The sequence below is a fragment of the Prenolepis imparis genome, unplaced genomic scaffold (assembly GCF_030444845.1).
Source record: "Prenolepis imparis isolate NDT839.2.m4 unplaced genomic scaffold, iyPreImpa1.0 SCAF_2, whole genome shotgun sequence".
In the NCBI taxonomy this organism is placed as follows: Eukaryota; Metazoa; Arthropoda; class Insecta; order Hymenoptera; family Formicidae; genus Prenolepis; species Prenolepis imparis.
Window position 1 is genome coordinate 17861128 of NW_028141160.1, and position 25369 is coordinate 17886496.

The following is a 25369-nucleotide window of genomic DNA, read 5'->3' on the forward strand; positions in this document are numbered from 1 at the left end:
GTAACCTGTTTCTTATTCTGGCAGTTATACAAAGAGTTGCTTGATTGAGAGCGGAAGGAAACTTCCGTTCGGAAAGTTCGTTATGAATGTCTTACAAAGTCTTCCGACATGCTTCGCTTTAGCATATAGAATCCAGAATCCGTAGTGAGAAGTTGATAATTACGTTGAAAGTGATCATCTGAAAATAATATTCGACCTGGAAATTCTGAAGATTAACTCCGAGCTTTTGCACAGGGATTGGGTTGCAGAGAATCTTTGAAAATCTCAATAAAATCTTTCAAGAATCTTTGAAGCATCCTCAGATGCTAAGGATTTGCAAAGATGTTCATTTCGCATGATTACAGATATTTACACATAATTCCCATACACGACGATAAATTACGGTGACATCGAAATTGATTGCAAAAAACAATTTCCAAAATATAGTGTATTTTTATATACAAGCTTCAATGAATTTTTCTTTTTCTATCGATATAGTGTCGCGACAAATTTCGTGATGTAATTCTCTACATTTTTTAAATTTCCATCAAATTCTCAAAATAACAGAAATTTAATGTCTTGTTAAACTAACGCTAATAAATTTATAATTAAAAAACCAATACTTAAAATTATTTCTGGGGATTAGTTTGGGAGGATTTGAGTTTGAGGAAAAATTTCAATTTTTTTACAAAAGAAATATTACACCTATATACATATACATATATGTATTCTATTACCGAATATTCTAAATCTCTCAAATATTTGGGGGAAGAAAAGAACTGCGAGGGAAAAAAAATGGAAGAAGCGCGGCTGGAGGTAGGAGAGCCTCGGCGAGTAGTAATGGATAACGCTGCGCAGACTCCTTGAAAGTCACTCGGCCCGACTCGCAGTAGTCGACATCAAGCGTTTCATCCGACACGGTCAGTGCCGTCTCGTCGTCGGATCGAGGACGACCCCTTCCGCGTTTCCGCTTGTCGTGGTCGCGCCACGTTTTCGGCAAATTGCATTGCGAGGAAGTCCCGAGCGAACGCATCCTTGTTCTTGTCCTGGTGAGTTTTTAATATATTTTCTTTACATCATGCAGTTTTTTTACTTATTAAAATTGTTTCGAAAATTTTTCAAATTATTTCTGGTACGAATTCGTAAATTATTTGAGATTGAATAAATTTTCCACGGCATTTTATCTCGAAAAATTTGTAAAACGGCGTGTTGATGTAATCATTTTTTTTTAGACACGTGTGTTTACATGTGGCTATGTATTTTACTCTTTTCAAGCACAAATTAATACACCATAAAATGTAAAATTTAGTGATTGGAAATAATATTGAATTGTAGAAAGAATCACATAAAAATAATTTGTATAACATCCAATTAAAATTCTTTTAATGTATAGAAGTAAGTTTGAAACAATTTGAGACAAAAGGAAAGAGACAAGATTTTACTTTCTTATGTCAATCAAAGTAAAATAAAGACCTGTTCGAGATATACTACCTATATCTTTAAACACTCTCTGAGGATGATTATTTCAGCGAGCAAACAGTTTGAATTAATTATAGGTTTTGATTTATCGCAACACATCAAGTTTGTAATAGTTCCCTCGAGTTCTCGACAAACTATTAGAAACTGTATTGCTAAAAGCAATACTTGCTTAATATTTGAAAATACTGTTATACTACGTGTTACATGCACAGAATTATGAAAAAAACATAAAGTCTCATTTTTGATAAAACTGGGATAACTGCTATATACACATTAAAGTCTATTTTAACAAGTACTAATTGATTTTGATGTGAAATAATGCTCACTTTTATATTCAATAAACGATAAACCAGTGATTTCGTTACGGAACATACGAGTTCCCCGCAGTTCTCAATAGTAACTCCATTATGTCGAAAGCAGCTGCTCCTCGTAAATGGAATTGAAAGAAGAGTAACGATATTTAGTAACATGTAAGTTATAAACTACGCGACTCTTACATATTGCGCATAAATCGCAGCGCATAATTGCGCGTTAAAATAACGTTAAAAATTTTTTTGACATAGAACCAATAATTTCGAGTTATAATTGGTATTTTTCTTCCTCGAAAGAAGTTTTCAGAAAAATGTTGTAAAAATCAGTTGTAAAAATCAGAGATAATAATTCAACAATAGAGCTATAAAAATAATATTAAATGATGCATGTCATATAAGAATATATTTCTACATTTAATAATTATATAACAATATTATTTTATTAAGAAAAAATAATATAATATCCTTAATATATATATATATATATATGTATATACATATATAGCTTTTGTTGCAATAACTTATATTTTCAAGTATTCTAAAATTTTATAATATTAGTTTATTAAATAGCGCGCGCGTGCTGATATTTTTTATATTAATATTTATATTCGAAAAAAATGACGATTTTCTTTTCAAAAAAATCCTTCAATTTGCCTTATTATTTGAAGACAGTATTAATTTCAGAGCTCACTAATGATCTTTGATCGTTAAATGAAGTAAGGAGAAAATCGTGGAAAATGTCGGTTGTCAAATCGTGGTATTATTTCCTGGAGCTAATCTTGGCTAATTGCAAATGTTCGTGTTGTACAAGCACAAGATCGTAATTGACCACCTTATTTCTTGAAAACGACAAACAGGAAGTTTCTCCTTTAACTCCCGCTTTTGACTGATATATTCGATATCCGCAAAAAAGTTAAGGTTGACAAACGAAAAAAAATCGAAAACGTCAACGATGATGCCACGTTACTTAAAAAATTAAATACAATTATAAAGGATATTTTTGCAATAACAGCACGTTAGTTGGAAATTCTTATTTAAAGTATTAAATTAAAACAAGAATGCGCGCCCGCAGAATAGTAAAGCTGTTTGAATTACAACTTTGAATTGAAGTAAAGTTTGTCGTGAATTAAATCTCAAGTTTCCGAATAAATAAGACAGTTCCACGCTTCTCATATAATTTCAAATGGGGCTTTGTTTTGATATAATTTTAATTTAATGCTTAAAGGCAAGATTAATATTACAAATTTAAAAATTATACCGGATAATTGTGTCTAATCAAAATTTCCTTTCTTAGAAAAAGAGATTTTACGAGCACTTATGTCAGCATTTATATCAACTGTAGAAGAACATTTTGTAATTATATATATATATATATTCTTTTAATTGCGTACTTATATCTTATTATATAGGACTTAAAATAGGATAAAGTCGTTTAGATATTTTTCTCCTAACTATGCGTGTCTCGTAAAAAAAATAAAATAAAGTAATACATGTAATTGTCACATTCATAGTATAAATAGACAAGAATTAATATAGTGCAGAAGAGAGAACGGTAATATTTTTAACGTACCACATGCGCAAAGTGAAATCTTCAGTTAATACAATTTCTGCGCTAATGCAATATCTACGATTTGACGGGCGTGCGAATGGAATTATACGTGGCAAAATCTGTATAGAGGAAGTGAATTGTGAGGTTTTCGTGTATCTCTCTGTAAAATATTCGTAACATTAATGAGTAGTTTTCCGCGATACGATTAGATTTTTTTCAATTCTATTTTTCTCACTTTGCTTATATTGCGTATATATAAATTTTGTTTTACGTATCAATTGATTTAATATGTAATTATATAAGCTTGTGTGTTTGGTAAAATTATAAATAGAAATCTCGTTATTGCCTTGTGTATGATATTATAAATATTAAATTAATATTTTTATCCATTTTCTGAAGGGGATGGTCAGTATACATTTAATATTATATAGTTTTAGTTCTTATATGCATCAAGATAGAATAATAGATAAAATAAACTATTTGAAAATTCCATATTTATCAAAGAAAAAAGAATATTCTTCACGTATATTTTTGTGGCCAGAAACAAAATAATTGTTTCTCCGACACTCCACCGCGCTAATATTCTGAAGATGAGCAATTAAGCGGGCTATCCGCGATGTGCCGTATAAATTCCACCCATCTAATCAATTGCGATAAATTCTCCTGGTCGCGATCAAATTTCGCCTTTCGCAATTCACGATCCTGCCTCTTACTTCTGCACACGAGAGCGACGATCTATTAAACCGTCTTCCGAGCCTATCTTTTTATCTGCCAGTTTATCGACGCGCTGCGTAAAACGATGATCACCTATTCTCGCGTTCTTGCGAGAGGGGAGCGCAATATTATTTTTTTTTTATCTCGGTCATCGACATTGTTGTGTATCACCGCGGAGGGGGGTGATTATTGCCGGCGACGGTTCTTCGATCGTGGTTTAGAAGAGAGACGTAACTCACAGCCGCGTTGCAAAGTGGAACAAGCACGCAGATCCGAGATCGATAACGCCGGCCTCGCGTTTTCCTCATGCTAACCCGTTATATAGAAGAGCGCAGAGCAAGAATGACGTATTTAATCGGATTAAAGAGGCGAACCCCGCGAACGCCGTCCATTTTCTTCTTTCCAGAGGCAGGAAGCGGAGTAATCGACTTCCAAGAGCGATTTCACCTTTCACTTTATTACGGTGCATCTTGTACCTGCTCACCCCGATACGGTTCTCTCCGCTTCTCGTCCTCTTGAGGGACTCGCCACGTTGGCGTATCAACTGCTACTCCTCGGAGATTTATTAGCTATAGAGCTCGATATTCTAGAAATGTCAATAGGAATAAGAATAAAGAAGGACTGAATTTTGATTACGTTATCCTTTTCCACCTGATCGGATCTTTCAATTCAAATGTTTCTATTTCGTAAATAAAGAAGCACTCTATCAAGGAGAGAAAAAGTTGTCAGTGGGACTTATATTATTTTCTTCATCTATCGTCTTTTTTCCTCTGAGATATTATTAATTTTATTAATTCTTTCAATATCTTTATATATAAGTTCCCTCTACTAAAATGTCAAGATATTAGTAATTCTTAGCTATAATAAGTGCTTATTTTAACTATCCTTAATTAATAATCCCGAGTTTATAAAGTAATGGAAAATAAAGTTTTTGGAAGATAATTAAATGAGAAGAGATCCTATATATATATTAATTAAAAACGTATGAGTTTAATTTCAATAATAATTTTAAATTCACTTCACATTGAATATTAGAGAAAAGTTTTATCGAATAATTATGTTGATAGAAAGAGAAATCTGGATTTCTTTTTCGATAAGAAAACCGAGCAAATTAAATTAAAGATTAATATTCATGATAATAAATGGTTACATGTTTTGTGGCTTATTGTGCAAATAGAATAGTTGTAATAATAGCTCTTTGCAACAATAGGGAGAGTTATAGACACTTTGACCTATAGACAGTTGACTTTGAGGAATTATTTGTAAGGAAGGTTTTGTCTCGTAATGAAAGGAAGTCTGCCGGGCACATAACTGTGACCTTTGTAAAGCTGATTGTAGATTTATCTCGAAGAGAGTTCTCTTAACATACATGTATATGTGTATTATCGTTCGACGTACTACGTTTATTTTAAAAGATTTTGAATATATCCGCTACATTTAAAACAATTTTATCTTATATGCTTTTAATTATTTGAATATGTATTATATAAAAAAGAATTATATTATACACAAAAAAATCTCGATTGTCATTGTATATGTGTCGTTTTAACAAACTCACGCTCTATGATTGATTTTCGAAACGAAACTACGACACTCGATACTCCTTCGTCATCAATAAAATGTCGCAAGGTATTTTATGGTATTTAAATATCGCTATAAATTTTCTGTTAGATATCGTTTTTCAAAGGGTTGAAAGGTCATGTGCAATCGTTCGCAAAACAATAGACATTCCTCTCATTGGTCTTTTACTTCTTCTTCCGATTCTTTCGAGCATGGACAGCGCATCCAGCGATCTTCGTAGCAAAAGCTTTCTCGGAATTCTCTGTAATTTGATAAATTGGATGAAAGCTTTGAAACTTGATGCTGTTTTGGTGACAGTCAGCATAATTTTTCCCCGCGTGTCTGTGATAATTAAATTACAATGCTATATATACAAAGTCAGAGTATATATAAACACAGTATATATAAACACGTATGTATATAAATAATAATACATTTCTCAAAACATAATCTTCAACTAGTAAAGCTATATCGTATAGTGACTTGCTTGTCGATTCTAGAACGACATTGGGTTAAATTGTTCTGACATGACATATCGACGTAACGTCGACGTCCAGGTGCGAAAGTTCGGAACGTAAAGTCAATCACGAGATATCTTTGACTTATCGTTGTATATACATATATATCGCAAAGCAAATTAACTTAGAGAATACGATTCCGTTAAAAATCTCTATAATTCAGTGAAATGCATAATCAATAATCTAGTTAAATTTCAGAGCAAGAACTTACAATTAGAGAGAGAGAGAGAGAGAATGCTACACGATATTTTTTAAATATATATTTCAACGAAAAAGCGTATAGTAAATATAATACTGAGTGAAATTAATTAAAACTGCTTAAGGAGATGAAGACAGTTCGTGTTTTGATATGAAAAGAGATGCAAATTTGTCTGATGTATATAAAAAATATTTTATATTTAATTTCTATTGTATTTTTTAAATCATTTTTCAATAAATCAAGCCGCGAAAATTAGTATTTTATGCAGTTGTTGTTTGTGATTACGAAAATACTCATCTAGCTAATATTCCCCTAAAAATGCTATAAAGATCACGAAACGGTATCCCGCAAACAGTATTCTAAAGTTACAAACCGAGTTTAACGGGAAGCCTTCTTACCATCCTTTTCATCGGCGCAAGTTTCTTTATGGGATTCATTCAGAAATTTTCCCTCAGTCTTGCTTAAGGAAACCCGACTTCTCTCTTTAAAATGAAAAGATGGCCTATAACCGGTAGACATTTCGTAGAATATACTTACTATACTTCATATGTTATAATAAAAAAATACAATACAAAGAACTTAATAATCATTCCTTCACTTTTGATTGATGATGTAAATAACAATTTAATGTAGAGAATGAGAATTTCGTATTTTAAATATAAGTTTCTATATAGAATAAACTTTATATTTTACGAATAAAAGAATACGAATCCTTAATTTTTAGCCTTGATATTAATTTATATGTATTGTGTATGATGTGATATGAACAATTTGGAGCTTCTTTAATTTTTTGTAACTCCGAATATTTTTATCATCATGATTTGAATATGTCGATTACAATCGCAAAGATTAGTTTCTAAACATTACAATCTATTTTTCTCCTTCTGCCATTTACATTTTAATACTTGCTTTTATTTCTTTTTACTCCTATCAATAACAAGATCTTTCCAGTTCGAAAGAAAAAAAGAGATACTGAAAGAGAGAGAGAGAAATTTTTAATGATTTTTTATATAATTTTCTAGTTATAAAATAAGAGGTAGATTTTTCAATGTTTATTTTCTTGTAATCCAAGAATATAATCGCATATAAAAGCAATAAATATAACAAATTCTTATCATATTAAAAAGCGATTTATTAAAGATTTATTTATATATTTATATTGCTTTTAAATGACTGAATCTTGTAATATTCTTATAATTTATGTATATCCGCTTTAACATATATAGCGTTCAAAAAAGTAGACTAATAAAAAAAATCGACAAATTGTCTGAGACTGTTGCTGCTCATTACGAGAAGACGGATTTCCTTCTCTTCGTGACAAACGAGCGCGTCATAACAAGCAATCACCCCCCTCCCCCCCAAAAAAAGAATTTATAGAACGATCAATTTTAAGGGTCAAGGCCATCTAGACTGTCATTTTTTTTTTAGTACATTATAGTCTTACATGTATTTTTTCGAACTTTTCACCTGAAAAAATAAAGATTTTTTTAGAAAATATAAATTTATTTTATCATAAATAAAACATTAATGTTGAACTAAATGTGATTTTGCCTTTTCTTGCGGGAAATCATTTTTAAATACACACGTTACGAATGTCAAATACATTATAAGAAATATATATCTTCAATTTCTTATTGGCAAAATATATTTCCGATCTTTCAAATTTTTATCATATTTTCTCGACATGTTAAAATGCGAAATTTTATAAATATTATATATGTTGTGAAAAGTTTAAATAATGAATGCATTGGCTGAGTGACTGAGTGGTAGATTTCAATTAGAAACGAAAACCCGAGTATCAACTACTTCTCTTTTCCAATTTAAATTTATCAATTAACAAAGATCTAAATGGACCATCCATATTCGTATTGTATGCGATTTTAGCGTATCATGTGAACGACTTTATCGCACAATCATTGAATTAATGTAGTTTAGTTATAAAGCTTTTGCATTTAGCTTAAACAATTAAATATTTTTTATCTGCCGGAAAAAAATCCAAAATATAATAAAATTTTATTTCCAAGCTAAATGAGTTATTTATATTTTTCGATAAACTCACATTTGCTATTAACAGTTAATAAAATTTTTTGACAAGAGTAATAAATTTTGTCGAATTTTTATCTGTCTGCGAAAATGAAGCTTTAGAATAAACATAATATTTTTAATCAGTTATTAATACCGGCAAACCTCATAAATATAACTTGACAAATAGTGTTTCGAGTAACATTATTTAAAATCTTCCAAGAAAGTCGGTTATATTAAAGAATTAAATCGTTTAATTTTTAAAAAATAACTTAACGCTTTTGAAAAATGTAGATTTTACCAAGAAAACATATGCACGTGTCGCAATTTCTGTCTTTGACGTCATTTCACTCTATTCCTGAAAAATTCTCATTTTATACTGCTATTTCTTGTGCGCAATATAGAATATTTCCTCTTTTATAATAATTTTAAAAAAATCAGAAAGAGATATACATATAATCTCTATATAATATTTACGAATTTACGTTACACGCGCGAAAAAGCATGAAAAATCCTAGGGGGTTTAATCATTTTTATTTATTGATACTGACAAAGCTGCGCTTTATAATGTTTTTATAGTGCAAGGCTACAATAAAGAGTATTACAATTAATATGCACAATAACAACTCGCGCACAAACGCTTAACCGTGCAAATTGCTAACTAATTAAAGTTACGCACATCGCCGAAAGCGCGAATATCACAGAGATAGAACAGTTTTCATTTGCCGCGAGCGACAGCACGAGAATCTACGTAAGTGCAATTCAAATATGAAAACGTTTTCGCGCCAGTTATTCGACTCTGAGGTATATTAAAATTCCAGAGCATAGACGATCGCGATCGCGTACGCAGAATTTTTCAAGCTATCGGGAACCAACCGATAAAACCGCTGGAGAATTCTCATAAAAGAGCATAACGTGTAAAACAAATCCCCTTATTCATAATTCATCGATTTGTTTTAGTATCTCACATCTTTCATTGATTTCACAAAACTTTTTGAAGAAGATAATAAAGGGATATTAACGTTCGCGATAAATCTTCATTCTCATTTTGCCATATTTTGTGTTTCATTATTTAAAAAATATTAAAATTTATATAATATACAATTATTGACGTGTATTGTATTTATATATTTGATTCAATAAAAAAAAAGTCTCAGTAAACTTAAAAATAGTAATATTGCACGCTAACATAATGAGTAAAATCATACTTGAATTAAAAAATTTTTATATAACTATAAATAAAAAAAACATAAAATATATATTAAAGTTTGTATTTAAATATTTTCTAAAATTTATTTTATTATATTTCGTTGAAGATAAATAATTTTTGTATGTTACTATATTATATACTACATATTGCTGTTAAAAAAATTAAAAAAAGTTAAAAAAATAACGTGTGCAACTCCTTGCTTTGTTTCAATCCAGGTCATCCTTACAGTTTAAAGAATTCATTGCAATTCATGTTTGCAATCTAAAGTACAATGTTGCTAACCCTTTTTCATATTATTCTGCACGACGAGATGCTGGCTCTTTGTAATTGTTTCGAGATGGATCGAGAGCACGTGCGACGGCTCGAGATGCGAAAATTATTCAACGGTCGCCCTGGACGGCTAAAAGAGGGTGAGAAAAAGCACCAGCTATGAAAAAACGGACTCTCTCGGGAGGGTGGACAAACCATCCCTTTGCAGATAAAAACCTACTATCATCACCGCTTTTACTTAGTTGAGATGTCTGAAAAAGATTTGGAAAGCAAAATCTTGTAATTTTTTTCTTTTATTTTCTTAGTCAATTAAATTTTTTTATTGCTCTCTAATTTTTTTATTATTTTTATATGTAATTATTTAATTATTTTTGAAATTATTTGTTTAATTAGTTATTTAATATCTTTCAAAAAATTGATAAAAAATACACAATGTGTGTATAACGAATAAATTTATTTCTAATACTTGAAGAAATACTTCCAAAAAATATTTCTTAAATATTTTATTATTCTATAATGTATTTTAAAAACTTTATCTTTAATATTTTTCCTGAATTATACACATTTATTTCTTTTGAAAAGAATATTTTTGTATGTGTATATTTCATAATTTTTTTATCATATTTTTTATTTATCAATAATTTGAGATTTTTATAAAAACGTACATTTGGATATACATTTTTTAGATACAGATCTTTTTTATAAATATTCAGAGAATTTTGTACCACACATGTGTGCGTCGCCAATGCGAAACAAATCGATAGAAAAGTTTTTCATCCGCTTCACTAGGTCGAGTGAAAAACCTTATTGATGCAAAAATGTTTCTTCGTAACTAAAACGGCATTCACGCTCAAACGCTTTTAATTAAACACGCGCCGATACATGTATGTTCTGCCGCGTTGCCCATTTTCACTTAATAACGAATTCGCGCGTGAATTGTCCGATATGCATCTTCGTTTGCAGCGTTGTCGAAGAATTCAACGACGAACAATCGAGACATAGATTCATTCTCGATTGACTTTCATTGGATTATTTAATCGTTCGCGATGTTAGAACGAACTCGATGAAAAAGAGTTTTAAAATAAAATTTAATACATCGCATACGTGGAGAGGTTAATTGACGACGAATACACTCATATCTACAATTACACGGTACCTTTTGCACGCGTTCACTTTCAATCGGAACAATGCAATCAAAAATCGAGATGATACTGTTTTGTGCAAATTTATATCATAGCAGCACTCGAGTTGACACAATTAATGTCGCATGTCGATATTAAAACTTTTTGTATCATTTGTTTTTATTTAGAGTGTATATGAAGCATCTTGTATTGTGCATACTAAACTTTTTATATACAATTTGACATTATTATCTACAATTTATTATCTATAGATTCCAGGCTCATTTCTTTCCTTGCAATTTCATTGATATATATATATATATATATATACACTATGCATTTAGAAGATCTAATCTATCATCGCGCAACGGATTTTTATTGTATAGATTTAGCGACGCTAGATTTGAACAATATAATTTTATAACGTCGTAATTTTAGTATACGTTTATTTTAATAACGTTGAGCGATAAAACATTGTTGGGGTTTTATTTCGTCTCTTGACAAAATCATGACGAGCTTGAAGAGCCATGAAAACAAGATGTCAGTTTAATAACTAAGTCTGTAGGCAATCTCGAGAATACCGCTTATATTCGGATAAGAATGCCGGCAGGCAATGCCGGTTTGCACATTTCATAGTTCTCAAAAAAAGTAAAACTTGTCTACAATAGAAATGGTAACAAAGCGCATGTGTTGTCCGATAATGTACCTATAAACTTAGTATTGTACAATGTTCTTTTGTAACCTGGTCGGTTCTTAATTTTAAAAAACAGAATCCGTCCAGAGAAGAAACTCCATATAGAACTAGGAATTCTCGAGAGGAAAACGTATGCATGTGAAAAACTGATTACATAATTCGAAGTTTCCAGGAAAATAGCATCTTTCGTTATTATTTCTTTTTCCTTTAGCGTTATCTTGCGTAAAATGCAATGTAACGAGAAATATCAAAAACGCATCGTAAAATAATATAATCGGTTATAACAATTGACGAATTAATTAATATAATCCTTTTGCTTATTCTAGTTATTTTAAAAGTATATTTTAGGTTTATTTTAAAAGTACAATTTTCCCCATGACTCTCTTTGCTAATAATTATAAGATAATAACACAAACTACATAACTCCAAGAAGATTATTTACATCGTTCATCTTTTTTTTATATTATCTTATTGAAGCAGCAGCTAGTTGCTTTAAATGAACCGTTGCACGCCAAATGCTTGTTAAATCGGTGTTCGCGCAAAAAAAAATCGTAAAGTACAGGTTGATTAATGTTCTACCACCGGCTTCTCCTCGAATCCACTTGATGATTGCCGAGGTTTTTTCTCGATAAAAATGGAAACGTCGATAATGCGGTCGGCAAAAATACCGAAGCCGGCGGCCGAAATGGACAACACTCTGCAACTCCAGCAAACGTTGCATTAAATTAAAATACTATACATCTATCGAATGGATCAATATATTAGATATATTGTCTTTCACTATCATCTTACTATTATTAATTGTAAAGAGCTTTATTTCACAGTTGGCTCTTTTATATAAAAATATAAAATTATGTTAAGTATATTAATTTACAAAAAATAGATATTTCAAAGCTTATTCTATATATGAAGTTCTTTTGATTACTTTATTATAATATATATTTATAATTGAATGAGGGAGGAAGATGGGGAATATAAAATTATCATAAAGTTTTTTTTATAGATTCTTTACATTTTTTACTTTTTTTTTAAATATTGAATAAACGAAGGTGACGCGAAAAAATGAGAAATATATATTGTTTCGCTCCACAAGTTTGAAAAGCAGATTTCATCATAAAAAAGCAGAAGTACCCTTAGTTACAGAAATTATCCTTTAAAAGAGGAATATTGTAGAGGTAGAGCATTTGACTTTGCAGAATGCAACGATCGCTCGTGTCAATCGATTATGGTCAGCCGGACTTGAAAGGAGCAGATTAGAGATAATCCTGCATGGCAAATAATGTTCGCTTGTCACGTCACGACGATCTTACCTTATTGACGAGCACGCGATTAGAGATTACACTATGACTAACACTCTCGCGATAGTTGCAAATTATGCCCGTAAGAAAATAGCGGATTACAAATTGACTTTATTTAAGGAAGTCCTCACAAAGCTGAAGAATCAAATTTTTATCGAAAAGCTTTTCAGAAAGTCTTTTCTTATGTGATGCGACTTTTCTTTCACGCATATTAAGTATTATTTTAAACTTCACATTAATATAGAAAAATTAAACTGTATAAAAATTCGTTTTTTTATATTTTTCAAATATTTATTAAATAAATTTTTTAATAGTCTTTTGGCAGATGTTTAAACATTGATACTTTAGCTCTCAAGCTCTCAAGAATCTTTATTATGTAGATGATATTTTCTTATTCGTTTAACTGTGCTTTCCGCAGAAAATTGCTCACCAAAGTACAATCTCTCTTAGCTTGAAAATTCTGCACTAAGGACAGAGTAACAGATAAGGATAGAAAAGTTCTCTTAGGCATTATTTTCAAACCTTTTTTTCCTGTGCGATGCATTTTTCTAAACATACCGACAATATTTGATTTATATGCAATTTGACGATCTATTACATATTTTACTTTTTTTCATTTAATATTTTTATATTATTATTCAAATTATTTTTTAGATTATTTTATTTTTGAGATTATTATGCCAGTTATTTTCTTACAATTGATGCATGAAATTATCCTCGAGATATCATATTTTCGCGATCACTGTCAGCTTCCTCAGTTACACGAGAAATGCATTGAAAATTGCATCCGTCTGAAAATGACACTCTTTTCTCTTTGTATACAAATTTTCAGGGTCTTTTTATTTCACTTTGAAATTCATTCAACTGCTAGTTTTATCTCATCCATATTACTTTACTTCTTTATTCTGCCCAAGCATATCTAAAAGATGTAATCTGAACATTCGTTGACAGCTTAAGCTGCATGTAACTCACGAGTCTTTTCTAAAAGAAGAAGAAGGCAGGATCATATAAAACAATGTGTAAAAAGATATTATAAAGCAACTATATACTCTAAATTTAAAATATTTGTTGAATTATGACTTGAAAATTGTTCTCAGAGTATAACTCACAAAAAGTACTCTCTTGAGAAAAAGCAACAATTTTCATTTTCTCTATCACATTTTCGTATAATCAGTTTTATTTCATGAGCGCAACTCTGCTGACATTTTAAAGTTATAACAGTATAAATAGAGTTACTTTAACTCATATTGCCAACTCTTCTCGACGTATTTTTGCTGACAAACCGTAACTACATAAGATTATAAGTTTATAGTAACACTTTCTTTACATTTTCGAAGTATAGAATTATTTGAAATTGTATTAGAGCTAATTGTACTATCTCGCAGAAAATGTTTGATCTGTACGTTTCTATTCTCGGAGAGTTAATACGATAGCTCGTATTAAGAAGTATTAATCACTCTTAGACGACAACTCATCTCATTCAATTATCAGTCTAATAAAATTCTCGAAAAGTTATGATCTTAAAAATAAAAAAACACAGACAATTAATATAAGTGCGATGCATATTGCTCGTAAAATACCTCTGTCATTGCATTGCTCGACTGGCCTCAATTAGCACATGATAATATTTTATGACAGTTTGAAACTAATAGAATCGAAAAAAATCATTGTGTTGTCTCTATTGAAAGCAATCAATATGTTAAAGCATAAAGTTACAAAATAAAAGCATGACGTCTCATTGGACATGTATGCACATGTTCCAATAAAAATTATTAAATTTTATATATATACATATACATTATATATACATTATATATATACATTATATTATATATATATCCACATTTCTTAATACTTCTTCTATTTCTTATATCTATGTTTCATTCTTTCAATATATTAAATTTAACATACTTATTATTATTAAATTTTAGAGACCTTTAACTTGATAAACACGGAGATGTTTTATGTTGGATTTTTAAAATATCGATGTAGGATTTGCATTAGTCTACATATACGTAACAGAAAAATATTGCGCTGGATCTGAAAATCCAGATGGTCATATTTAGTGCTTACTGTAGTACGTGAAACCACATAAAGTAGGATGTACTGCTGGAGCTTATCGCGCGATTCCACATGATGCATTCTTTCGCATCAGGGTGTAGCCACTTTAAAGCGTTCGAATGGTACATCGAGGAACGTGAGGAACGAGACAAAGCATTCGACCACCAAATGCGCGAATTGTTTCGCATTTCTGCACACCGACTACTGCGAGGGAAACGATCGCATTTATCTCGGACCGCATACAGAAGTATGAGAGTAATTTTCTCTCTTCATTTTTCCCTCCTTTCAGTCTCAATATATTATAACTTAATAATTAAATTCGAACTTCTTGTAATGAGAAATGGCACTTAATATCTCGCTAATGAATAGAGAAGAATCTCTTTTACTTTGAAATAAGGATAAAACAATTTCACAAATAGTTTACAAACGCAACAAATTGAATTTTCTGTATCATTTCGCGTAACCAACTATTATCCTCAAATATTATATATATGTGTATATATATATATATATATATATATATATATATATTATAGCGATATCAAATTGCAAGGTCACCAGACGATAATTAAAAAATGACAGTAATTTAATCGACCAATTCTGGCAAAATTCAGTTTTATTTTTCACAACGTTTCGACCATGGGTTTCGGTCCTTATCAAGTGTGCTGTGTTCTTAAAACAATGTTAAAAGTAAAAAGATAAAAAGCCAACGAAGACACATTATTATAATCAGAGAAGAAAAACGACTGTTATATATATATATATAATTTGAAATTCAATGTAGTACTGTTTCAATAGATTGCACAAATTATTCTACTAATGATAATTTAAATGATTTAGTACTCTTGTGATAAATCGTTTGTACTATTGTGTGATACATTAATAACATATACTGATCATAATATATACTGATCAGAGATATTTCAAAAGTAATCCTTTTATGTGAAACTGACAAAACATTAAAATAGTGAATGCAGAGAAAGGAGAGATTTTGTTTTATTTTCTTTTATATATGTAAATATTCTGGAGGGTCCCTGAAATGTAATGGCGCAAAGTAACATAAAACGTTACATAAGCAAACAATATCATTGCGCAAGAGTACGCACGAGCGAGATTATCGGAATTTATTTGAAATGCGATTTGTATAATATACTTTCGCTGTTTGAAATATCGCATGGCTTATGCGATAAATAAAACTCTTGATATCGTATGACGCTGTTAATGCACCAATCAAAAGATTAGTACACGAAAGAAATAAATAGATGATACATGAATGCAAAATGAATGATAACGGGGATAAATTGCATCGATCTATTATTTCATATATAATCAATAAAATTTGAGCGTTATTTCAAATAGCATTTTCTTTGAGCACCCAATGTACAAATATATTGAGCATTGAATTTTAAAATTATATACATACTACGAGTACATCAGACGTTAATAGACTTCTCATGCTATCGCTCAACAAATTTAATTATATAATGCTATTTACGATAATGTCAGCTATAATTTCGATATGTTTAACAGTGGCACGCTGAACGATAAAAGATTGTCCCCGATTATGTCTTATTTCGCCTCTTGACAAAATCACGGTCTGAGTAGTCGAATTTAATAACTAATCCGTAGACAACCTTAATCGAAATTTTAGAACTAATGACAAAGAGAAATATATTATATATATATATATATATATATATATATATATCCTCTAATAATTCCATATTCTCTAACTTTGCACTGTGTAATGTTTTTCTTATGTGAATCGCTTGAAATATTAAAAGACAACCCGCTCATAAAGAAAAACTCAGCAAAACTAAAGCATTCTCCAGAGAAAAATTCGTACAAATATAGGGAGCTGATTACGTGATTCCAAGTTTCAAGAAAAATAGTATTATTCATTATTTTTACGACGATCCTCACGTTGTTTCGTACAAAAAAATGAAAAATCTCTGAGAGAGAGCAAAAAAAAGTAAGAAATCGGACTTGATCCTTCACAGCTCTCTTATACATCTTTTTCTTTGAATACAAAAAATATATATCTCTTACATGAGATAACACAAAAATAGATATAATATATATAAAATACAATATTGAATAACATATACAAAATGATAATAATATAAAATATACAACAGATCTTAATCTATAAAACATAGAGATTTATAAAAGTTTGCATAATGAAGCCTTTGCATTTTAATGATATTATTTTATTAGTAAATAATAATTTAATTATCTTTTAAGAGATAGAAACTTATAAAATAGCTTATTTTTTTTTATCGAGTTAAAATGAGCGAAAATACCGTCAAGGCAAAGGGAATGAATGTATACTGCCTTATTTCTCTAATATAACGGAAGGGAAGGTTCTTTCTTTGAGAATTTCTTTGCGAAGAAGGAAAAGAAAGAAGGAAAGTTTTGTCCTAAATTGCGCAACGTAATATCTAACTTTCAAAAAAGGAATATACAATCTACTGGAACGGCTAAGCCTCGATAACTTTCGGATTGTGGTCGGTCGGTTGAAAGAAGCAGATTAGAAGGAATCTCACGTGGCAAATGAGGTTTGCTTGCCGCGTTGAGACAATCTCACTTTATTAGCGAGAGCAAGTGCGGTTAGAGATTGTGCTATTAACATTTTCGCGATTGCCCAGTTTCGTAGGAAGAGAGAGAGAGAGAGAAATAGCATATTGCACGCACTAATAGATTTTATTTAAAGAATCGGATAAGTCAATTGAGAAGTTCGAGTTTTGCTCGAAAAAGTTTTTTCTATAAATATTTTGTTCATGATGCAAATACTTAAACAATGAGCATTAATTGCACAATATGCAATAATTTAAGATTCATATTTAAGATGCACATTGACGTAAAAAAAACTATACATTTTTTTATACAAAGTGAAGTATTTAAAACCTAAGCTATTTAAATGATTCTCTTATATTTAGTGATAGAAAAAATGTTTAGAAAAAAAGAAGTTGTTTGGTCATAAAATAAGTTAGCTGTCGTTAACGGTTGTAATGTAACAGAGTTTACTATCAAATTACTCTAATAAAATACTTGTGTTCCAAATAACGTTTTTTTTCCTACAAAAGTTTTTTTTAAGAAACATTCAAGTGATTACATAAACAGACATAATTAAAACGTCTTAACTGTCGTATCTCATTATGTTATCAATAAATATGTGCACTGCTACATTCTCAGCTTATAACTTATTAAGATAACAAAAATCCTCTTATATGAACTGCTTGCTTATAACCTAATTAATTACCAGACATGAATCGTTATTAATCGACCAAACTGGCACTGATTTATTTCACTTAATCAATCATCAACACAACGTTTCGACCATGGGTTTTGGTCCTTCTCAAGTTTATTGCATTAACATATCATTTACATATTTTATTTTGCACTTTCTTCTCTTTATATAATAACTTTTAATTTTTTAAGGTGTTGAACCTAAAAGTGAATGTGGACACGATTTTAAATAGTCGAATCCGCAAGTTTTATATAATGAGAAAAATGTAAAGAAAAGAGAAATCGCCGAAATGTTTTTTATTAAAAAATTTGACAACACGCTCAACTTACAAAAGGATACGGATAATCTAAATAATATTTTTGACAAAATAATAAAGGTCGCTTAGTATGCTCTGTGCGCACAATGATGTTGTGTTAATAACAGTAAATCTTTCTTTTAATACATTACATGGTTTTTTGACAATTTGTGAAATTAGGTAAATATATACATCTTAATATTTGTTAAAATTCGGTGATCTTTGCGAATGCGCTAATTGTTGTATTTGATATGTTAATGCAGTACACTTGAGAACCAAAACCCATGGTCGAAACGTTGTGTTGATGATTGATTAAGTGAAATAAATCAGTGCCAGTTTGGTCGATTCATGTATTTTGATTTTTAACTGCTGGTGACTTTCATTAAATTATTCGAATTACTAATTAATTACGATAGTTTATATATTATATAAAATATAAGAAGAATAAAGAGAACATGAGATAATCTGTGAAAGAAGTGAAAAGATTCTGGTCTGCAATGGATGTTTGAACACTGAAAAATTAGGAACTCTAAATTCTTTTACACGACTGCTTAATGCCAAATTTATGGATGTGAAACATTTACATTTTCACGTCAGGAAACATGTTTGGAGACTTTTAGCATTCTACATTACATTATTCACTATAAGAAGCTTAGACTTGACTCGAATATTTAGACCTTGAAGATATTCACCTTTCTATCTCAATTTCGGAGCAGTATTTAGAATTGACGCAAGAAGTAAAACTATATTTACAATTGTTAGACAGCATTTCGCAATTTTCTCTCTCTCTCTAAATCCTATAAAAAATCATATATCAAGAAATTACATTGTAGATAAAAGTTTCAACTGTTTCAACCTTTCTCATTTGTTAGTTCAATTTTCACATGTCTAGAAATAATTATAGTATGCTGTTGAAACTCATCTCTACGGATACATTCATTTAATTATTAACTCTTATCTCTTGACGATATTGCAAAAGTTTTCTCATGTTGTTAGCGGATATAGGATATGTCGATAGGAGATATATATATATTATAAAACTCTTAACTCGTTAATTCGGATCGTATAGAAACACTTTATTATTCTTCGAAATTCTCAGAGAGAGAGACGCGTTCGACCGAGAGGTCGCCGTTTATATATATATACACAGTCATAAAACGCTTATTCTTTTAAAAGAAGCCAATCACGGCAGAGCACGTTTCGTCAAAACTACAAAATAACGATCGAGGCAACGGACAGATATAAGTATAAAATTAATACAATATATGTTAATCGCCAGTAGAGTTTTAAAAACTAAATAGAATTATTCTTTCGACCATGACTGGCATAAGTTCAAAAATGTTTATTTATTAAAGATAACACTCTGCAGCGTATGAGAAAGGTTAGTTGTTGTTTAGATGTGCAGATTTTCTTATTGATATTAATCCAAGCTTTTAGTAGATCGGAGTTCATCTTTCCAAATTCTTTTATGATGCTTTGAAAAAATCCGTTCTTTAATGTGAGCACCATAATTAGGTCCGGTGCAAATTCAAAATTAATACAATATATGTTAATATAATACAATTATATATACAATATAAATTAATACAATATATGTTAAGAATTTGGAAAGATGAACTCCGATCTACTAAAAGCTTGGATTAATATCAATAAGAAAATCTGCACATCTAAACAACAACTAACCTTTCTCATACGCTGCAGGGTGTTATTTTTAATAAATAAACATTTTTGAACTTATGCCAGTCATGGTCGAAAGAATAATTCTATTTAGATATAAGTATATGTGAAAACACGACATGACCCGACACGATAATAATAACACAATACATGCAAAGATGATTTCCCGGACATCCCGCTACCAATGATCGGAGATCGCTAACAATGTATATTTCTGTAGCATATATCATCAGTCGTGAGTGTAGAGTTGAAGAGAGCGGATCTCGAAAGTTTATATAAGTGTTACATATATCTTCCATACGGTTTTTTTCTTTACGATTATTCATCAGTCGAAATAAACCAATTCTGCGATATGACTTGGAGCACATCTGCGTATATCTACCTTCTACTTTGCATCTTTTGCTTTGCAACATCAGTGGAAAGTAATAGTAGGAAGATTGATGATATACGTGATATACGTCGTAATCTTCTCCATCTATGTTAAACGTATTTTTGCTACACAGCGTGTCGTCGTATATCTTCCAGTTGAACGCAATCTTTATCGGCATCATGCGAACAATATTTTCTTTTTGTTTAATGTTTTTCAAATTGCGAAAAAAAATTGCACACGTGTGAAGATATTACGTTATTTGCATTATTGACTAAAAAATTTGTAAATAATTATATGTTATCATAAAAAACGAAAATTGAAAATTTAATTATAAATGTAATAATGTGGAAGATACAATATCAGATGTGTATATAATCAGATATAATAGAATAGTGAACATATTATACGGTAAATTTTATAATTTTACAGATGCAGATGAAATTGACGCAAGTAAAATTCTTCTGTCTTTTTATACATGGTACTTATTACTTGTGATTAGTGTTATCACACACATATTAGTAAATAATATTATATTTGTTTATTTCCATTTATTAAAGACACAAATAACATATATATATATATATATATGCTTTATTTTAAAGAATTTATATATATTATTAATAGATTAGAGAGATGATAGAGAATAGAGATTTTATATATATTAGTTCAAACATTTCAATAAATATTTGAAATGCCAGGAATTTTTCTGAAAAATAATATATCCTGTACATCTTAGAAATTTTATTATTTATTTTCTACTCTGCAACAATGATGTAATTAATTATGTCATTCGACTCATATGGTAATTTATATTTCAGCAATGCTACGAATGAGACATCAATCGACTGTCTCATACAAGATTTAAATTGTATAGAAAATGCATATAAGCTGATAAAAAAAGATAAACGTGAAAGCACTGTTTTCATTCACGGATATTCACGGAACAAAAAGCCTATTCAAAACATTATATCAGGTATCGATTAATAATAAATTTTTTTCTATATACACATATAGCATCGTTCAATATTGACTTATAAATGAATTTTTTCATGGAGACCCTTTAATTACTGAAATCATAAATTATTGATAAAAATATTTTACAAAAAAAAATAAATATGTAAATTCCGTTATTTTAAGTATGTATACACAACCAACAGTCTCTCTCTCTCTCCGAATTATTTTTAACAAATTATTATAGATAACACTCGACATTTAAAAATAAAAAAAAATAAATTTTTAAATTATATATTATTAATCTGTAATAACTATAATATACGATTCAGTCACGCCATCGAGTATCAAATAACGAATCGTAATTTTTTACATGTTTTTATAAAACATTAGTAAATGAGTCACGCAGCTAGTGCGATAGCGACAACTTGATATTTCAATTACCATGATCGTTGCACTATTAAAACCGCATTCAGATCAAGCTAAGTGCGAATAATCATAAATTAATATTGAGAAACGAACATAGAAAAGCGTTAATTATTTTTTAATTTTTATAAAATAATTTTTTATAAAATCTTTTTATAAAATTATTAATTAGTTAACGCTTCTTCGCCGCTATTTCTTTGACTCTTTAAACTCGGCTTTACATGCGCGAGACTTAATACAGGAGTTTTCTGACGCAGAATCGACTATGTAATAAAAATTGAGTATTAGATAATCTATTTTATTATATAAATTATTTTAATATAATATAATTTGTTATATAGTATAATTTATATAAACTATTTTATTATATAAATTACAAAATAATTATTTTTAATTTTCAAGACTGCGTAAAAATTAAAAGAAGGAAAAAATATTCACGCGCAATACATTATAAGTGTGTAAATTTTAATATATCGATCAACCAAATTATTGGCATACTGACATACTTCATGTTTCAATTCTTTAGCGTATTGCTCGCGAAATATCTCGACCATTGCATTGCTCGATTGGACCCAACTGCAACCTGAACAAGTTAGTCTTACGGTTACTAATTGGACATCTACAATCGGAAGAATTGTCGCGTCTACTTTCGATACGTTAAAGAATAAGAGTTACAATGTAGAAGCATGGCACCTCATCGGACATTCCATGGGTGCTCACATTGCAGGTTGTATCGCAACATATACCAATTTTTCTTGGCTACATATCACAGGTATGTTGTACAGAAGAAGACTTATATTATCTCCGTCTAAATAGATATATTTTGCATATATGTATATTTGTTTATTTTCGAAACTATCTATAACTGAAAGAATCAAAAATATGCTCATACGGTGGTTGTTGTTGCAAGTTAGAGTATACTATACAGTCCATTACATGTATATCGATGAATACAGGTTTAGATCCCGCGGGTGTGGTTTTTTATACTGACATGTACAAGGGTTGTCAAATCAATCCCGATGTCGCAAACTTGACTGATATATTTTATACGGATGGCAATGGGTACGGCACCATCAGGGAAGTAGGCACGCTCAATATTTATGCCAACACCGGAACGGCACCGCAACCTGGCTGCTGCTCGTCATCAAATATACAATGTAATCCAACTTGCTATATTTTTAACGTTTTGTTCAGAATTTTTCTCCGCGTTAATACTAAATATGGCCATTAAAAATCTCTGTCCTAACAATACCGAGATGCTTTTATATTTAAAAAAAAAATAAAAAAAAAAAAAGAAAAATATGATGTGGGATTTGCGTTTGTTTATTGTAAAGATTACATACAAATATTGCAACGGATCTAAAAAATACAAACGTCATATTTAGTGCTTATTGTAATACACGATACTATACATCATATGATATATAAAGTAGAATGTATTGCTGAAACTTATCAGATTTCACATGGTATGTTTTTGTGCATCAGACTGTGGCCATTTTAAAGCAATCGAATGGTATGCCGATGCCGTGAGGAATGAAACAAGATATTCGGCCACCAAATGCACAAATTGTTTCGTATTTTTACATTTTTACGATTATTGCGAGAAGAATGATCGCGTTTATCTCGGACCGCATATAAATGAGAAAACGTAAGAATAATTTTTTTTCGATCTCCTTCTTTTATTCCCACACGATTTAATAATTAAATTCAATCTTTTTGCAGAAGTGGCAATTACTGTCTCGCAATCAATTAGAATTAGAGAACTCTTCTCGAGATAAAGATAATATGGTTTCATATAATTATAATGGTTCAAATAATTAACAGATAATCAACTGAAGCTTCTGATATCACTTCTTGCCTTAACCAATTGTTATTATAAAACAATTTTTAAATGCAATGTGCAGTGCTCTTCGAGCAATATGCTGTATAAAAATTGCTTTTCTAATAAGAATTTAATTCGTCGTTCAGTGTCTTTGATTTATATGTTATATTTATGTAATTAATAGATTAAGAATTAAATTTTATCTTTCACGATATATTTTTATCGAATTTTTGCTTCAAACATATAATATATGTATATATGTATATAATTATATGTATATTACGTAATAAACATTAATTAAATGTACAGAAACTCCTTTACGTAATTTCGATAAATTTTGCAAGACGCCAGTCATGATAAATCTCGATGAATTATGATTCATTAGGCTTGAAAGAAGAAAATATTTAAGCAGATTAGAGAGAATTTCGCGTGGCAAATAAAGTTTTCTTGTGGAGGCGCGATGATTTTACCTTATTAGCGAGCAAATACGATTTATAATTGCACTACCGTCTATCGTCAATACTCTCCAATTGCCGAGTTTCTTCCGAGCAAATAGTGGACAGTGAAATTAATTATATAAACGAATCGCTTTAATTAAAAAAAAATAAATAGTTGTTAAAGTTAAAAAATATATTTATTATACATTTGCTTTACATTTTTCAGAAATTTATTCGAACGATTTTTGTAATTTTAAAATAGATTTTTAATAACTGAAATTTTATAATTGCTTTGGCATTATTAAATTTTAATATTATTTTATATAATTATTGAGGTATTAAAATTGAATATTAGAATTACATAGGGGAGATTACAAGAATGTTTAGCAAGATGTATCGTCGCATTAAAGATATTATCTTCTTGAGTCCTTAAATATTTAATAGTCTAAATATCTAGACCTCGAATAAATTTCTCTGATAGTCCTCATAAATGTTTGAACTCTGAGACTTTTTATGGATGAGCTTTTTTAAAGGCTCATATAACGTAGACGATATTTTTTTACTCATTCCACTGTACTTTACGTAGGAGATTAGTAACTAAGGCACACAGTCCTTTACAAGAGATATAGAAGAGCTTTAAAATTCTGAATCAAAAGTAGAAAAGCAATGAAAAGGGATATAAAAGAACTCCCTTGGGCATTCTTAGTAATTCTGGCAAACACGTCGATCATATTTGATGTGGATCATGTAAGATTTGGTGGTCTGTCATTCCTCTCTTCTTTTTCTAATGATCTTGATCTATGCCATTATTGACCGAGTTATTTTCTCGCAATCTCAATATATAAAGCTGCCTTCAAAGTAATTTATTTTACAACCATCGCACTACTGGCCTCTTAGGCTATATATGTTAGAAATTGTTTTGTCTCATGATTCTTACTTTTTCCCTATATAGATCAACTTTCAAACTCTTTTTCATGACATTTTAAAATTCGTTTGACGACTGCTAAGTTTTTCCTTATTTATTTCTTCTCTTTTCATTGATCAAATATATATAGAAACTTTAATTCGAAGATTTATATTTTATAAGACAACAATTAAATCACAACCTAATTTCTTCAAATATATGTTTGTAATAACATGTATTACGCGCTAATTA

General features: G+C 29.8%; 3 protein-coding genes across 6 annotated transcripts in view; 2 read left to right on the forward strand and 1 right to left on the reverse strand.

Moving 5' to 3' along the window:
* LOC145932930 (uncharacterized) overlaps window positions 1–25369 on the reverse strand; it is a 143995-nt gene that overhangs the window by 53920 nt on the left and 64706 nt on the right. The window lies entirely within an intron of this gene.
* Window positions 873–25369, forward strand: part of LOC145932456 (GTP-binding protein Di-Ras2) — an 84158-nt gene continuing 59661 nt past the window's right edge. For both annotated transcript variants that reach the window (XM_083031412.1, XM_083031413.1), the window contains exon 1: window positions 873–1028. The gene's annotated coding sequence lies outside the window, so the exon portion shown is untranslated. The remainder of the gene's footprint in view (window positions 1029–25369) is intronic.
* LOC145948763 (lipase member H-like) lies at window positions 20292–23911 on the forward strand. Of its 3 annotated transcripts, none has more exons than XM_083058349.1 (7): window positions 20292–20635; window positions 21007–21055; window positions 21396–21550; window positions 22481–22726; window positions 22911–23111; window positions 23440–23602; window positions 23677–23911. In XM_083058349.1, the coding sequence occupies exons 1-7, from the start codon at window positions 20560–20562 to the stop codon at window positions 23705–23707; spliced, it is 921 nt and encodes a 306-aa protein (XP_082914475.1). In that variant the 5' UTR covers window positions 20292–20559; the 3' UTR covers window positions 23708–23911. The 3 variants fall into 3 exon arrangements, with proteins under 3 accessions (XP_082914475.1, XP_082914476.1, XP_082914482.1); XM_083058350.1 differs by having other exon boundaries at window positions 20292–20629; XM_083058356.1 differs by lacking the exons at window positions 23440–23602; window positions 23677–23911 and having other exon boundaries at window positions 22911–23195.

Excerpts from the sequence above, each read along its gene's own strand:
- LOC145948763 (XM_083058349.1), top strand. The coding sequence starts at position 20,560 with ATGACTTGGAGCACATCTGCGTATATCTACCTTCTACTTTGCATCTTT. Across the intron at positions 20,636-21,006 it reads AACATCAGTGGAAAGTAATA|ATGCAGATGAAATTGACGCA; the intron begins GTAGGAAGATTG and ends ATAATTTTACAG. Across the intron at positions 21,551-22,480 it reads TATTCAAAACATTATATCAG|CGTATTGCTCGCGAAATATC; the intron begins GTATCGATTAAT and ends TCAATTCTTTAG.